At 35.9% G+C, this 15,404-nt stretch overlaps 1 protein-coding gene across 4 annotated transcripts in view; it reads right to left on the bottom strand.

Annotated features, from left to right (window-relative positions):
* LRCH2 (leucine rich repeats and calponin homology domain containing 2) overlaps nucleotides 1-15,404 on the bottom strand; it is a 44,935-nt gene that overhangs the window by 14,080 nt on the left and 15,451 nt on the right. The window contains exons 3-17 of one of the 4 annotated variants that reach the window (XM_090150391.1): nucleotides 14,420-14,546; nucleotides 12,423-12,528; nucleotides 12,197-12,333; nucleotides 11,855-11,988; nucleotides 11,425-11,515; nucleotides 10,988-11,099; nucleotides 10,593-10,690; nucleotides 10,400-10,467; nucleotides 10,120-10,224; nucleotides 9,087-9,164; nucleotides 5,868-5,936; nucleotides 4,810-4,858; nucleotides 3,618-3,734; nucleotides 868-912; nucleotides 407-457 (exon numbers count right to left, since the gene is read on the bottom strand). In XM_090150391.1, coding sequence (XP_090006517.1) covers nucleotides 407-457; nucleotides 868-912; nucleotides 3,618-3,734; nucleotides 4,810-4,858; nucleotides 5,868-5,936; nucleotides 9,087-9,164; nucleotides 10,120-10,224; nucleotides 10,400-10,467; nucleotides 10,593-10,690; nucleotides 10,988-11,099; nucleotides 11,425-11,515; nucleotides 11,855-11,988; nucleotides 12,197-12,333; nucleotides 12,423-12,528; nucleotides 14,420-14,546 — 1,387 coding nt within the window. The remainder of the gene's footprint in view (nucleotides 1-406; nucleotides 458-867; nucleotides 913-3,617; nucleotides 3,735-4,809; nucleotides 4,859-5,867; nucleotides 5,937-9,086; nucleotides 9,165-10,119; nucleotides 10,225-10,399; nucleotides 10,468-10,592; nucleotides 10,691-10,987; nucleotides 11,100-11,424; nucleotides 11,516-11,854; nucleotides 11,989-12,196; nucleotides 12,334-12,422; nucleotides 12,529-14,419; nucleotides 14,547-15,404) is intronic. The other 3 variants (XM_090150392.1, XM_031594184.2, XM_031594185.2) reach the window with 3 other exon arrangements.

Genomic DNA, 15,404 nt, shown 5'->3' with positions numbered 1-15,404 from the left:
AGCGTCAGTACCTCTGGGTTCCCTGCTATGTACTGAAAACTGAATCACAAGTTTTACTTGAAGCTCTCTGAACAGCTAATGCATAAGGGAAAACTACTTAATACACCAAATTTGATTAATCTTCATTAGCTACTTTCATTTGGAGAATAAAGGAGACAAAGTAATACATCTTTCTACAGATCAATTAATTAAAAAAAATAACCTAGGGAGGACCGACAGTTGCAAAGGTAAAAAAAAACACAAGTTATGTCTCCAGTTTCTACTTTTGATCCTTCATTACAAAGAAATATCCCTAATTCCAAAGTAAGCCAGCAGCTTTATGTCTGCATGGCAAACCTGGGGACACAAGTGATGTGCACACAAAAAAAATGTTTGTTGAATGAAAAACAAAGCCACGAACTTGTACCTCGGACGACACAGGAGACTGTGGGGACACATTAGTATTATCACTGTCTTGCTAAAAAGAAACCAAAGAGATGAAATTATAAAATGAAAACTATGATTTAACAAGAAAACATGAAATAATGAAATACAAAATACACGAGACATACATCTGTCAAGTATGGCACAAATTGGTAGAAACTGAATTTAAAGACACGTAACGCAGGAAACACTACTTAAGAAAACTCATGTAGAACATTACTTTTATAACACCTTTTCCACACTACACAATTTTGGTGGCTGTTTTTTTTCCCAAATTGGAGTATATCTATTTCACTGTATCCCTGCTATGGCTTTGGGAAAGCAAAGTTGGTTTGCACCAACTCTAGCCAATGTTACACTGTTCCATGAACATGGCTCACTGGTGTTTATAAAAGGCAAATACAACAATTTTCTTATGCATTTCACACAATTACCATTTCTTACCTCATCGTTTTCATTTCCACTTGAACTCTTTCTGGAAGATTTATACTGCAAAACACACAGAATTATTAACATTAAAATGGAAGCTTGGTTTTCATTTAAACTACATGGGTTGATGTCATTCAGAAGTTAATTGCTACTTTTGAAGCTACTGAGAAAAAGAACATGTTACAGAATCAGAAGAGGAAGAATGAAGACAAAAGGAACACCCAATTCCTAGGCTACCCAAGAACTTCTGTATGTTGGTGAGAGAACAAACCCATTTCAAAAATACTTTTATAATGTGAATTCTGACTGCATATAACATCTGATTCAAGACAGACCTCAATAACTGATAGCCTTCAGCATTAGATACAAAAATACACTGTAGAAGCAATTTTAAGATGGATTTCATTTACAACTGCAAAGCCTGATCACATACTTTTACCTATTGAAGGCCACTGCCCTTTCACAGGAGGTCTGTGCTCCTGCCCCCACCTCCTGATTATCTGAGAAGTGCAATGAAAACGAAGGAGGGTCCTAAGCAAAAAAGTTACAAAAGCACTATTTAGGACGGAAAAGAAATGTATTTCACTGCCTGTAGAGGAAACGTACAAATAAACAGGAAAATACAGGTAGAATTGAAGAGTTCAGTCTCCACAAAACTCAATGCTTAAAGTGCATTGGGCTGCACTCTTTTTATGATATAATACAGAACATGACAGATTAAGAGTCTGACTTTGGAAATGGAAAAATCCAGTTCCAGGATCTCTCCTCAGAGATCTTATTTTTAAGGCTGCCCTATAAGTTACAGTTAGAAGAACTTAAGACAACAAAACTGACTTGATATTATGTTCTGTTAGGTGAAGTTCTATGTCTAACTGAAACACTTAAGATGTCAGTCTTCCTCCCAGAAGCAGCCTTTTCAAAAGTTATTGAATGACTTCTTTCGTTTTTAAAAAGGAACCTATGTATGCAGCGCATGTAGTCCTGGGGTCACACACAGATGTGTTACACACATCTATGTCTGGATATTTTGCTTCTTCAGGTTATTCCCTGTATATCTGAAGGAAAATATCTTCTGTGTGTTTGCAAGGAAGTATATTACTTTGAGAGTTTATATGCCAAAGCTTAATTTTCTGTGCCCTGTAGACGTCCACAGCTGACTTCTTTTTTAAGCAGGCCTTCAGCCAGTTCTGCATTCAGGTATTTTCCCCATACTTAACCATATCACAGCTAGCATATAGTAATTCCTTTCCCTTGTGGGTATGCTAACCAGAATTTCTGCTTAGATGGAGCTACAATCCAGCTATAAACTATCCCAGCAAAAATGCATTTGGGTTCATAAAATTGTCTTAGATGGTAAAAGTTCTTGTAACAATTATATTCAGTACAATAAAGATCTGAAATATTGGCCAGGCTTCAAAGACATGCTACAGGAAAAGGAGTTCTGATTCTCATAGGCATCCTTAGCTGCACTGAACAATTGGAGCAATAAAACTATATAGATTATATAATAAAGATGCTCTATAAATACTTCTGGATGCTGAGCCAAGTAAATTATTCCTGGTTTAATAAGACCCATTGCAGTAGCTTGGCATGACATCTCTTAAGATACTCAATGTTTGGCACTACAGACATTATTCAATGCACTTTTTTTGCCAAGAAAATATGGACACTATGAACTGTACTTTGATTTGGCTCTCAGAACAGCTGTGAAGCTCACTTGTGTTTAGTTGATTCCCCCCACATTTGTCATGGATGAAAGGGTTCACTTCATTTACTTGTTGCCTTGTTTTTGCAAATGAAACTGATGAGAATGAAGAGAGACAGTACTTTTTGTTGCTTATACATCAGCAAATTAAGCATGTTGAGGCATACTAATAGCTGTATAAAATGTAATTTCAGGTATCTGCTTCCATCACAGAGCTCAGAACTGTTAGTATTTAAATACACCTTTTGAAGTGATGAGAAATAACTGATGCAAACCTTCTGTACGGATGCTTATTAAACACGGTTAGATTAATGAGTTAAATGGCAGGATTCTGTTTGAGAATTTTCTCCTCCTTCCCCTCAAAGATTGCAGTGTGAAGTTAATTAACGGATGCAAACTTTGGAAAGGGGTCACTGGAATTCAAGTTGGATAAAACTCTCTAAATTCCCAAGGGCAAGAAAATTAATAGCTTCTTTAATCACAAGGAAGTATCTGGGTTATAAAGCATACTCTATTTTCCCCCCATAACTTGATTTCTTTAAAATTCCCTACCATTTTATAAAGGTCTTTGATGGTAGAGATCCAAGAAACTGATTTCATAACTTATCAATTAGATCTTAACTCAACCTAGCACTGCTCAGAACTATCCTATTCCTCTATTATGTGTTAAAGCACATTTTATCTGAATGCTGTTAGTACTCAGCAGTTCTACAACAAGCAGACACTGACATCTAGCGACCAATGATACTCACTGCAATAGCAAAATCAATACAGAGGAAACATGCAGTGAGAACCAAAATGCACATATATCCTTTGTAACCACGCTGAAAGAAAAGGCAAAGCACATTTTCCTTAGACTGAAAATGAAGTCCTTCAAACTGGAGCCAAATGGACTGGATGGGGCTCTGAGCAATCTGTCTATAGCAGGGTGCTTTGAAATAGATGATCTTAAAGGTCCTTTCTAACCTTGCATAGCTTGCAAAGCAAAAGAGGAAAAGTCCAAGCAATTCAAGATAAAAGAAAAAAAAAATACAGAGTAATTACCAACACCATCTATTACCTTGAAATACTCTTTTCTAATTTGTTTACTTCTCCTCCTTTCTTCACTCTGCCAAATTATTGGCTGTGTTTCTGGCCAGCGCTGATCGTCCACTGAATCCTTCTGGTTTTCCAGTGGCTAGGAAAGTTACAAATACTTTTACAAAGATGATAAAATACACCTTGCATGCATTACCACAATTTATTATAAACTACAGTTGGCTTCCCACAACGTAGCTTTAAGGCATGGAAGTGTCAAAGGCAATTCAAGTAGAAATCAACTATCTACTTAAAGGAAGAAATCACTTCAAATGCTAAAATACACTTCATACAAGAAAAAGGAACTACAAAATCATTCTTATGAGAACAACGTGCTTTTCTGCACTAGCTTAATATTCACAGGTATGTTAGGAAGCCATCTAATGCTACCATATATAACTTCGAAGGGCCAGAAGTGTGGTTAGCCACCAGCACATCTCATTTCTCAGTATGAACCTTCACTGCACAGGAAGAGGATGAATGTAATAAGAATCTGCATACTGTTCTCCCCTAAAAGGCTACAAACACCAAACAGCAGTATACAAGTCTCCTCAGAATGTTGCATAATAGAATACTTTGAGAGAGGCAGTTAATGGAAATTCATTCTTAAAGTAAGAATAAATAGGTCTGCTTACTCTGTGGAAACCAATGGACAAACTGAAGGGACCAGTTCATACAGAGGCTAAGACAGAATACCTACATTTTCAAACATTCATTTATATTAAAGTATTAGGCCATTTAGCAATTTTATTAACTGATGGATTAAGACCCAAAATCATTAAGTCCCCTTTAAAGTTTCACTGCAATTTTGTGTCATGCAAGACTGGAGGACGTACATGGAATGGAAGACATACATAATTCAAATTATAAATACGTTTTTGTTTTTTTTTTTTACTGATTTGCCATAGTCATATTTCTTGTGCAAATAAATTCAAAAAACAATTAAACTTCTATCTCACCAGTCTCAAAATCGTACAGCCATTACCATACCCCCTAAAAAGCCTTGCATTACACAACTTCAGTCAAACTATCTCAAAGTTGATAAAAAGTTTTTCGTTTTCCACAATTACATGTATACTATGTATGCAAGCAACCAAATTAACACATTTTCTCCAAGAAACAAACAAAATGACCTAACTTTGAAGCAAATAAACCTTTTGCATTTGTCTCTTTACCTGCCAGCTGTATGGAGACACTGGAGAGTTCACTTCATCTGTTGAGACACTAAAAAATCAAAAGGAGAGGCATTATGGAATTTCATTACTTTATTTTTAAGTATTTAAAGAACACTAAGTTACTACATTCTATTATTTTGTTTTTCAAAGCAACCATCCAACATTTCTTCAAAGCTGACAAAACATTTGTTCTTAAGCATCTGGAAGACTCACAGCCTTCGGTTCACTGTTAGCTCCATAAACATAAGGAGAGGCTTACACTAACAATGGAAGGGAGAAACATTTTAAGATGGGACAATGAAATGGCAGAATCTCAAAAGGATACTCTAGGCCAAGGATGGTGCTTGAGCTCAGAGTAACACAGAAAAGTTTAGAATTAGTGCCACTTAAAAATCTTATTTCTAAATCTTTCTGTGAAATTTAGCTCCATCAACACATCAACAACCATTTCATTCACATTCTGACAGCTGAAGTAGAACATGAGCTTAGAAGCTGTGCAGTATACCAAAAGACTACAGCTGAGGACTGAACACAAGGACTCAGCTCTGTGTGTGCAATGATGATAAAACCTACTCCTAAAGTAACCAGGCATTTCTTAGTTTCTGTATTTTCTATTTCTTTTTCTTCATGTTTGCCTCAAACCAATTAATCTGCTTTCTAAAGCTGTTAGGCACAGGAAATCTGTCTGAATCACAGCTGTTAGATTTAAGTAATGAGAACTGCAGGAACTGCTACAATAAATAATTCTGTTCTGCTGTTAATATGTATGTATCTATAACTACTGCATGGTCTATACATGTGAATTCCTTGTGGATATGTCAGTATTTCTATTACCTTTTTATGTTCCTTACACAGAGAGTGACTGGAGTTCCTACACATCAGCACAATAAGACAACAAATAGTCTGTAAGACCCATGGTCCTTGTGTACACACCTGTTTCTGTTGTTTCATCCTGAACTAAAACACTAGGTCAAAAGATGGCAGTACTAACTAAAACAAATATCAGAATTAGTTTCATAAAATATTAAAAGATACGATAAAGTAAAATAGCTTAATACCATTTTTCAGACTCCACTGGCTGCTTTGGCCTGTTCCTCGTGCTTACTGATGCTGAATGATTAAGAAGCCTACAGGAAAAAAAAGCACAACAGTCAATAGTTTTGTAGTTAATGTTTTTTTCTTAGAACATTTACACAGTATAACTTTTCCTGTAAATGAAAGTTTGAACAATAAGGTAGGATCTTCCATAAAGTTGGAATATGTATGTGTGTACCCATAGATATGAAATCCAAGGCCAATCCTGCTTCCATTCAAAACAACAATACAGTTTTCAGCTTGTACAATACTTCAGTTCTGACTTTTAACAAACTAAAATCAATCATAATCCAAACCAAAATGCAGTTTCCCCTTTTCTCCTTAGGAACACACCAGCTGAACTGATCTTGCAGCTGTGTGAAGTTACTCCACCCTTCACACAAAAGGCCCCACTGTTTGCTAAAAGTAGAAGAGACAAGATGGTCAAACTACAGCAGACAGAAAACAGGCTGAGCACTACAGATCAGTCAGCAGGAGGAAGGAAGGCAGCTGATTAAGACTGCAAATGCAAAAGAAATGCAAGAAAAGGAGAAGGGGAAAACAGGAGAATAAGAGAAATGCAAGCTAAGAACTAATCTAAGTCTAATAAATCTACAGAAATTCCATTTTCCTCAACCCTAAGCAATAAAAATCTTAGACAATATATAGAGTCAGATTATAATTTTTAAATTGGGAATACACACAGGAAGGAGATTATGTTTAAAATGTTAAAAATACCACACCCATCACGAACACTTAAATATTTTCAGTTAAGCATCACGTTGAGAATAACTGGAATGATTAATGCATTGTTGGAGGTATCAACATTATGGTTCAACACTGAATTCACCACGTGCTGGGAGAGGACTGACTAAGGAAGTCTACATCAAATTATATGGAGAATTTATTAAAAATAGGAAAAAAACACAAGAAAATCAACTACTCTGCAGGCACCTTGTTATTATCATAATATACAGCAGTAAAACAAGGAGCTTCAAATGATGGCTAATTTCCATTCAGACTTCTGATTACTATTGTAACTCTGAGCTCACTCATCACTCTTTTAGTTCAAATCTGAGCGTGTGAAATTCAGTTTAATAGGATTGAGAAGTTAAGCCTGTAACACAACTCGATAATTGAGTTTGCAGCACATGCTCCCTATGTTTTGTCTTCAGAAACAACCCTAAGGGCACTATCCAGAATTTAAACAAGTCCAGAAAGAAATAAGTTTCATCAAAAAATTAGCTTTCAGAGCACAGGATGCATCAACCATCATGAAATAAACTGCTCTGTAGTCATTAATTTCTAGAATCAATTCCCATGTAATATAGCTCTCTCTCTTCACCTGAAAGCAATGAGAAATTCAGATAAACTTTGTAGTGAGATATGATCATTAAGATGAGCTGAAAGGACGTAGGAATTTGAGTGACCCAAACACACTGATGCTTCACCAAAACTCCTGTTAACTCCTGTAACACATTAACTCCTGTATACTCAGTGATTCTATGTAGCAAAAGCTATTTCTTCTTCATAATCACGAACAGAAGTGTTAGGGAAAAACTATGCCATATAATGCCAAACATACATCATAATTCATATTAAATCAATACGAATTTAGAGAACTACAGACTCCTGAATTCACAGCAAAATAGCTTATCTGGAAATACAAACTTGGTAGCCTATATCTTTCTTCCAGGAAATACAGTACAGAACAGTGTGCGAAAAAGGGAAGAACAAAACTTAAATCCTAAAATGATGCTCTTTTACATGAGATGTTAATGGCACAAAGAGCCCAGCAATTGCTTTTGTTTTTACCATCTATCAAATCCAGCTACACAAAGATCTGGACAGATGATTGGCCAACGGACTTGCTGATGCTCACACTGAATCCCAGTGTAAGAATGTGCAGAAGAGAACTGCATCAGCACTGCAGTTCATTTTCTGCTTACGATTCCCACTAACTACAGAAATTGTGCTATTACATAGATCAACTACAGCTTTGCAAGGGTCATAAAACATACATGGTGCGAAATGTAAAAACTCACAGCACAAACAATTTTATATATTTATATATACACTGAGCTCAAAAATCAACGCTGACTCATTTTTCTGGTTGTATGCCATGCAAACTAGCAACTGCACCAAACTGCTGACGAGATGGGAAAGAACTGATAGTCCAGTTATGTTACTGAAAAATATTTTCCAAGGTCTGAGAATTGATAAAGCAGCTTCTCTTCCCAACAGTCTTCATGTTTACATTTTAAACAAACACAATATTGCAATTAAGGAATGCAAATGAAGCAAATGATGCTCCTGGTGCTTGAAGGATTGTCATCACTATGTTTAAAATACAAGAACTACCTGGGATCTATTAAGCTCACAAAGACGGTAGAAATCTTTCGTTGTAAGACAAAAATAACAGATTTAAAACTCGAGAGAAAGACTCCACTCATTCAGGAACAGTCTAATGCCTTCGTGTATTATGCAGTCACTGCAAGCAGTGCTCTTATAGCTTCAGACAGTTCCTGTTGTCAGGGGAGCACCTACACCCAACGCTCACAAGAAGTGAAACAGACTCATTTGGTACCACAGAAGATCATTTCAATTAATTAATTATCCTATTCCTCGTCTGCTTCAGCAGAAAGCATCCAGAGTAAGTTATAGTTAACTGATAAGGTAACTAAACCTGAAAGCACTCAGTTCATCACATACATGGCTGAGCATAATCTACACAGTCCCATCCCAGAGTTCTAGCTTCCTGTGAGTTCTGTGTACCTGTTACTTCACTCATGGCTGACAAATGCAAAACAAATTCTCAGTCATGATAATACGAAAGCAATCACTAAACTCAAGAGGTTTTTGAAGAAACAAACTTTTTCTCTGAGGTTCCATATTAGAGCTATTATAGACTCAAAAACAAAAGGAAAAAAAAGGAGATAAAGTATGTGATAGGGACAGAAAAATAGGCCTCTAGTCAGGGGTCATTTAAATGTACTCTATTGAGCTCCCTAATTAAATATTTCCTGAAACAATATTTCAACTCAACCAACAATAAATACATTGCAATCTGGTTTTGCTAGCAAAATATCTTAGGCTAACTTAGCCAATCCCTACTTTCTGCTTTGCTTCCAAAAATGGCCAGAAATCTTTCTGTTCTCTACATTTTGTCTTAGAAAATCTGATGCTCCACAAACACTGTATACCTGGATGCACGTCCTGCCGCCCTCGTCCTCTGGAAGAGTTTTTCACTGAATGAAGTTCTATAGCTTAATGGCCTTCGTCTGTATTCATATTTCATGTACACCAAAGCCAAAGACGGAAGAAGGAAGCAGAACAGGTTGATGGGAAAGGACAGGGAAGTCATTAGCACAGCAAGCAAAAAGAAAAGAAACACTGCGTAATATTAAAAGCAAACACACTGAATGAACAGGAATGCAATCAGTAAGGAGTTATTTCACGATGCTCACTTCTCTGAGCATTTTGTTTACTCAGGCTGTACATGTTCTCCACAAATTCAAAAATATCTCAATTCAACATCAAAATGTTATTCTTACTCCTGCTTATGGCAAGAAGCTATGAATCCACAAGCCACAGATTCAAGATCAGGTCTAAATTTCACTTTACTAATTGCAAATAAGTGTCATTTTATATTAGAGATTTACCCCCATATATCTAAAGATACATAAGCAAACTTTAAATACAAAGCCTGAACTAAGAAGTTAAATTTAATTACTGATATCACATACATATGATCTATTTAAGAGCAAAGTAAAACATTTAACAAGATCACTGCAATAAGACAGAAGAACGTACGACAAAGTTTAACTTGCAGCACAACACAAGAGGAATGGCTCAGTATTTCAAACAACTCGGTAACTTAGACATTCTAAAGCTAACCAGACAAGACACACATATAATATAAACAGCCATCATAAAAGATATACATCCACCACATGTTAAATGCAGATAATAGTCTATTTATGTGAGCACTGGCCACGCTATCTTTGTCAGAGAAAGAAAGAAAAGATTACCATACAAACCATAAAGATGTCCTCCTCTCCACATGAGGATATCACTCCTTATTTGAGACAGCAATTTTATGAAAAGAAACACGGGACAGCCTATTGCTTCAACTGTTCAACTGGACAAAGCTGTTCTCAGAATGAAGAACTTTTAAGTTCGAGGCAGGCTGAAGAATACACTAATTGCAATACAGTTAACTAACATTGTTAATACCTGTGTTTTTGTTCTTGCTGCAGTAACTGAGCAGCTATTTTTCTCAAGTCTGTCACTTCTTTGATTTCATCATCTTCCTCAGCCAGCAGCTGTTCTTTCTGAAGCCTGAAAAATTAAACATCAGTGACTTGCCTGACTTCAGTAAAGCAAGATACAGAAACAGCAACAAGCAGCTCTTCACTGCTTTTTTGATCAAGAAGAGGAGCTCTGTGTTTAACAGACTTCTATATGCAAGGAGTTTGAAAGTAAAAACCTTCATCAAAAAAGACTAAATATTTACCTTTTTTCATCTCCCCAGTCCTCATTGTGCTCTACCTTTTGGGATTTCTCAGGGTGTTTTCCTCGTTCCTTATTTAGGATGAAAAACAAATTAGACTTCAACACACACACACACACACACACACACACACACACACACACACACACACAGAGGAAGAAGTCCATTGAATGAGATTTGAATCAAGCTATGCTACCTTTATATAAGACAGCAATGGTCCAATCTGCACATCTCCCTGCTCAGGAACAGCTCCCTCCTCTGCATTAGGATCAATGTAATCATACACCTCCTGGTCTAGTGAAGATCGATTAGGAACAGAAAAAAATAGTATTAACAGTTCTGTTAATCAAATGTTGAGAGACAAGTCACAGTCAGAAGAATTAGTGAAAAATTACAGATAAAGATAATGCAATTAAATCACATCTCCCTGATCCATCTTTATTTATGATTTTTATTACATTTTTTTTTCTGAATTGACAAAGATAGAATTCCAATATACCCTCATATCATTTTGTGCCATTTTCCCAAATTAGATTACTTTAGGAAAAGCAGTTCTTTTCCCTAAAGTGACAGATGCACAACAGATATTACCTTTTTGTGGATCGAGTTTATTCCCCATTACATGATTGTCGTTCCTCAATGTCTGTTCCCTTGTTGATTCTGATACCTGGGAGTGAAGGCTGATTGTATCATCATCAGATGGCTGCAAAGACATTCACACTGAATACAGAATTTGCATATAAATCACATTATTAGATAATGTGTTAATAAACCACGAGTTATAATACAACACACCCATATCATGAGGAATAGCTCCCAACACAGAAACTACTTTTTTCTTTTAAGACAATAATAGTTTAGGGAGCACTGACTGATAATGTGAGTCCACTGGTTCAAACTAACCTATACAAATGTTCAAAGGGTGTTAAGTGCAACTTTGTTAAGCGTTTCCCAAACTATACGAAATAGGGAAGCAAAGAAAATTCTACAAGACAAGTTATAGAAATTCACCAGTGAAATATACTTACTTCTGTTGTGGACAATCTTTTATCTCCATTATCACTTCCAATGCCAGAGTCCGGTCCATGATTTTTATTGGGATAAAAGTCCTCTATGCTACTTAAAATTCAAAAAATAACAATGAATGAAAGAAACTGTAGCCTCACTTTTAGAAAAGATAAACATTCTTTTAAATATATTTTCTATATATTCATCTAAAAATCTTTACTCAATACAATGGAGATTTTTCAATTGTTCAGATCCAATTTAAGACTCCAGTAATATTACTTTAAAAAGTAAATTTTATGACTTCTAAAACAAACCACTGAAGTTACAACTCCTGAACTGTAAGAATAAGTGTTTTACATTCTTTTCTCCATCCCAAAGACCACTCCATAGCAAATGCTAAAGAATATAAATAAATAAAAGCATCAAACAAAACAAAAATCCAATACTCACCTGTCTGTAAGTGGCTGGGAGGGGATTCGTTTACCCAGCGATGGAAGATCCAAGGAATCTGGTTTTTTATCTATTCTGAGGCATGCCTGAATGCTGAGGAATTTAAATATATGTACTTTACCCTTTAAGCATATCTGGAAACAAAAAACAGTTCTTAATTACATAGCACGTCTTTAAAAAATACACACCAACAAATTCTTCCTACATTGATGAGTTTGTGCTCACAATTCCTACTAGCAGAAATACAGCTAAAAAATAAAACCTGATTGGTATTAAGTGAGGATCTTAAAGAGGAAGCTCTTCTAATGTAAATTATTAAAGCAGCATTTTTGCCATACTAACCTGTGCTGGTGGTATCTGCATTGGATTGTTATCCAAAACTATTACTTGTAAGTGACGTAACTTTCTGTAACAAATTGGAATCTCTGTAATTTTATTACAAGAAAAATCCAGCTTTACCAAAGGAAGGTCTCCTAGTTCTGTATGAGGGGAAAAAAAAAGAATAAGATATCCAATTAACACTTTACCTTGTTTAGCTACACTAAAGAAATGATGATGAGCAGCTTACCATCTGGCAACATATGGAGATTATTTCTTCTTATGTTTAATTCTCTAAGTGACTGCAGTTTTCCTATTTGCTGGGGAAGAACCTGAAGTTCATTGCAGCTAATATCCTAGATAAAAAATATGATGAAAAAATTAGCTGAACATCTTAAATGAAATTAAACAAAGGCAAACTGCTATGAGAATTGTTATAAAGCATCTGTGGCAGACCTCACATTGATTCTTCACTATTAGTGACTCATGTTTCAGAAATTCAATTCAAAAGGTTAAAACAACAAATGATGAAAGACTGGTTTTGAAATTAAAACTGTACCCCAGGAAACAAAGGATCCTGCTGCAGTTTCTATGTCAGCTACAAACTTCTCGTATTACTGCAGGCAAGTGATTTACAATCTGCTCCTTTCATAAAAATTCTTCTTTCCTTACAAATCTTCAATCAAAGGAACAAAAAATGTACGGAGTAATGCTAGGCTCACCAGCTCTTTGGACTCAAGCATTAGAGTGTAACAAAGCAGTGGCAAATGAGCCCACAGCTACTTCTGCCTCCAGTTCAACATCTATGTGGTCCATAATCAATAATGACACTGATATAATCAGTGTCTAAACTTTTAACAATATCAATAGAATACACTGCAGTGACTCATTTCCTAGACTAAATACCATTATTTTAGATACTTATCTACATAACGAAGAATTGGAAGCTGATTTTAAAGGCTAGCTTCTAGTTATTCACTCAGCTAAGTGAGTCACAGCCTTAAGCCAGCCTCCTTCCCCATTACACAGTTCCAGAGCTCCAGCTGTTAGCAACAGAGATGAACTGCACACAGCTGGATGTCTCAAATTATAGGCTGCTCAGGGTCAGCTGTTGTGTATCTACTGCAAGTTCTTCTCTGTCCACATCACCAAATGCAAGATAGGACTCTTTTCTAAAAAGCATCTTTCTAGCATGTGGTTTGGTTGTCAAAAAAAGAAAGTATGAACTTGTAAACAGGTCCAAACAGGTAATGGAATGAAACTCTCTGCTATGTCCAGAATCTGTCATCAAGAATGCATTCTAATTTTGACAATTCTGAAAAATAATTCAAAAACAGTGCTATTGTAACTGAAAAGTTATCAATTCCTGTAAAACAACAGCAGTGGATCTCACCTTGAAGCTCTATGACATGAAGTATAGAGAACTTCCCACCAAATAGAGCAGTAGAAGACCTTAAAGCCTCACAATCAGAATCTCGTATTACTTGTAAATTAAGGAATAAGTGTTGTATTATCTCAAAAATTAGGTCATGTTAAAAGATCTTCAGAACATAAACACCTACTCCCAAAATAGGATATGGTTTACTTGCAGTGACCAAAGAAATAGTAAATATTGAAAAATCAGACCTCATCCAAGTGCTAAGTTTGTGATTCTGCACAGTTCTCCAAAATCAGAGCTGAACAGTTAAAAAAGCCCAGAAGATTAAGAAAATAATGACGACAAAGCACAAAGGTCCTGCATGCCACAGAAGAAAATCATGTTGCATGGTACACCTGAACTGGGAATAGCTCAAATCACTCTTCAACCAAAGCAAGGGAAGGAGAAAAGGCTGGGGTGGCCTAGGAGTGCATAACAGGACAACAATAATGGACTAGCATAACTTCTATATGAGTATGGATTAAATAAACTCCTCAGCCAGAGAAAAAAATCAAGTTCTTCAATAAAAAAATAGAATCATGATTACTGTAAAGAAAGTCAGCAGAAAAATGTAACATTTTAACATAGAAATCAGAGATTCAGATGAAATAATCTGAAAAGCAATTCTATTTCTGAAGGCTTTAAATTAACCCAGCATGCTGATCTGTGTTTATTCCCAGTTTTGAAACTGCAGTGTACATTATGCCTGTAATCTGAGATTGATAACTGAAATTACACTTTGCATTCTTATTTTAAAATCTTTATTGATTTATGTTTTTCTTACACTGTAACAAAGTCCTTATAGTTTCCTTAATACAGTTAATACTCACCAACTCCATTAGATCTCTCAGCTTTCCAATTTCTTCTGGAATGGAGACCAGCTTATTATTACTGACAACCAGAACTTTAAGTGGAAGATCAAACAGGTATTTTGGCAACGTTGATAGAAGATTTCGACTTGAAAAGAAGCAAAATGAACATGCAAGGCTGGATCATAATACTCTCTTGAAGCCTGATGGCAAGTCTCAGATGCTGTACTTTTCCCCTATTCTAAAGAAATGTTCTCCACCAACTATAATTTCATTTATGTTTCATAAAGCTATAATCTTCATCATGAACTCCCTACCAGGAAAAGCCTAAAATACACTCATTTTAGGTCCCCTTTTTATTTGGATAAATGAGAATGTACTACAGCTGAACTTTCTAATGTTAAAACATACAGAGAACTCTGTTAAAAGAAATTAAAAGAACGCTGACAAATGCAACTGCAAACAACAAGAGCAAACACATCACAGGAAAATTCTAACCCATGTTCTATAAGCTTTGTGCAAAGATATCCCCACTTTGATGGAGAGGTACAGCTGATTTGGCACCTTGTCCCAGCTGCTGTGACTCAATTATCAGCACTGACTGCAGGCAGTAGGGAGCCTCTCAGGAATATAACATCAGTGTGGTTCAAATACTGACAAATTACTGCATTCCTGCTGAGCTAATGAACATCTGCAATACTGAATCCGTTCTTGATGTTTGCTTTTATGCTGCTTCCTAATACTTTCAAAAGGACCACCCAAACTGATGGAGTCTACCAGTTATATTCTTCTCATCAAAGCCCAACCAGGGGGATCTATGAAAAGTCACTGCCTCCCGTGCCATTTGGTTGTGTCACTCCTATGCCATCACCAAAACTCTCGACACCTATTTACTACTTCAGTGAATAACAGCCCACAAGATAAGTTTTAATTAAAATTGACTTCTTCAAAGCAGCTTAAGTCTGCTCTGGTAACAAGAGAGATATTGTTACTGACAATCTTAAAT

This window comes from Phasianus colchicus, chromosome 14, assembly GCF_987193195.1.
Source record: "Phasianus colchicus chromosome 14, bPhaCol1.hap1.1, whole genome shotgun sequence".
NCBI lineage: Eukaryota > Metazoa > Chordata > Aves > Galliformes > Phasianidae > Phasianus > Phasianus colchicus.
The sequence above is the reverse complement of the archived record's forward strand: the minus strand, read 5'-3'. Positions and strand labels throughout refer to the sequence as shown.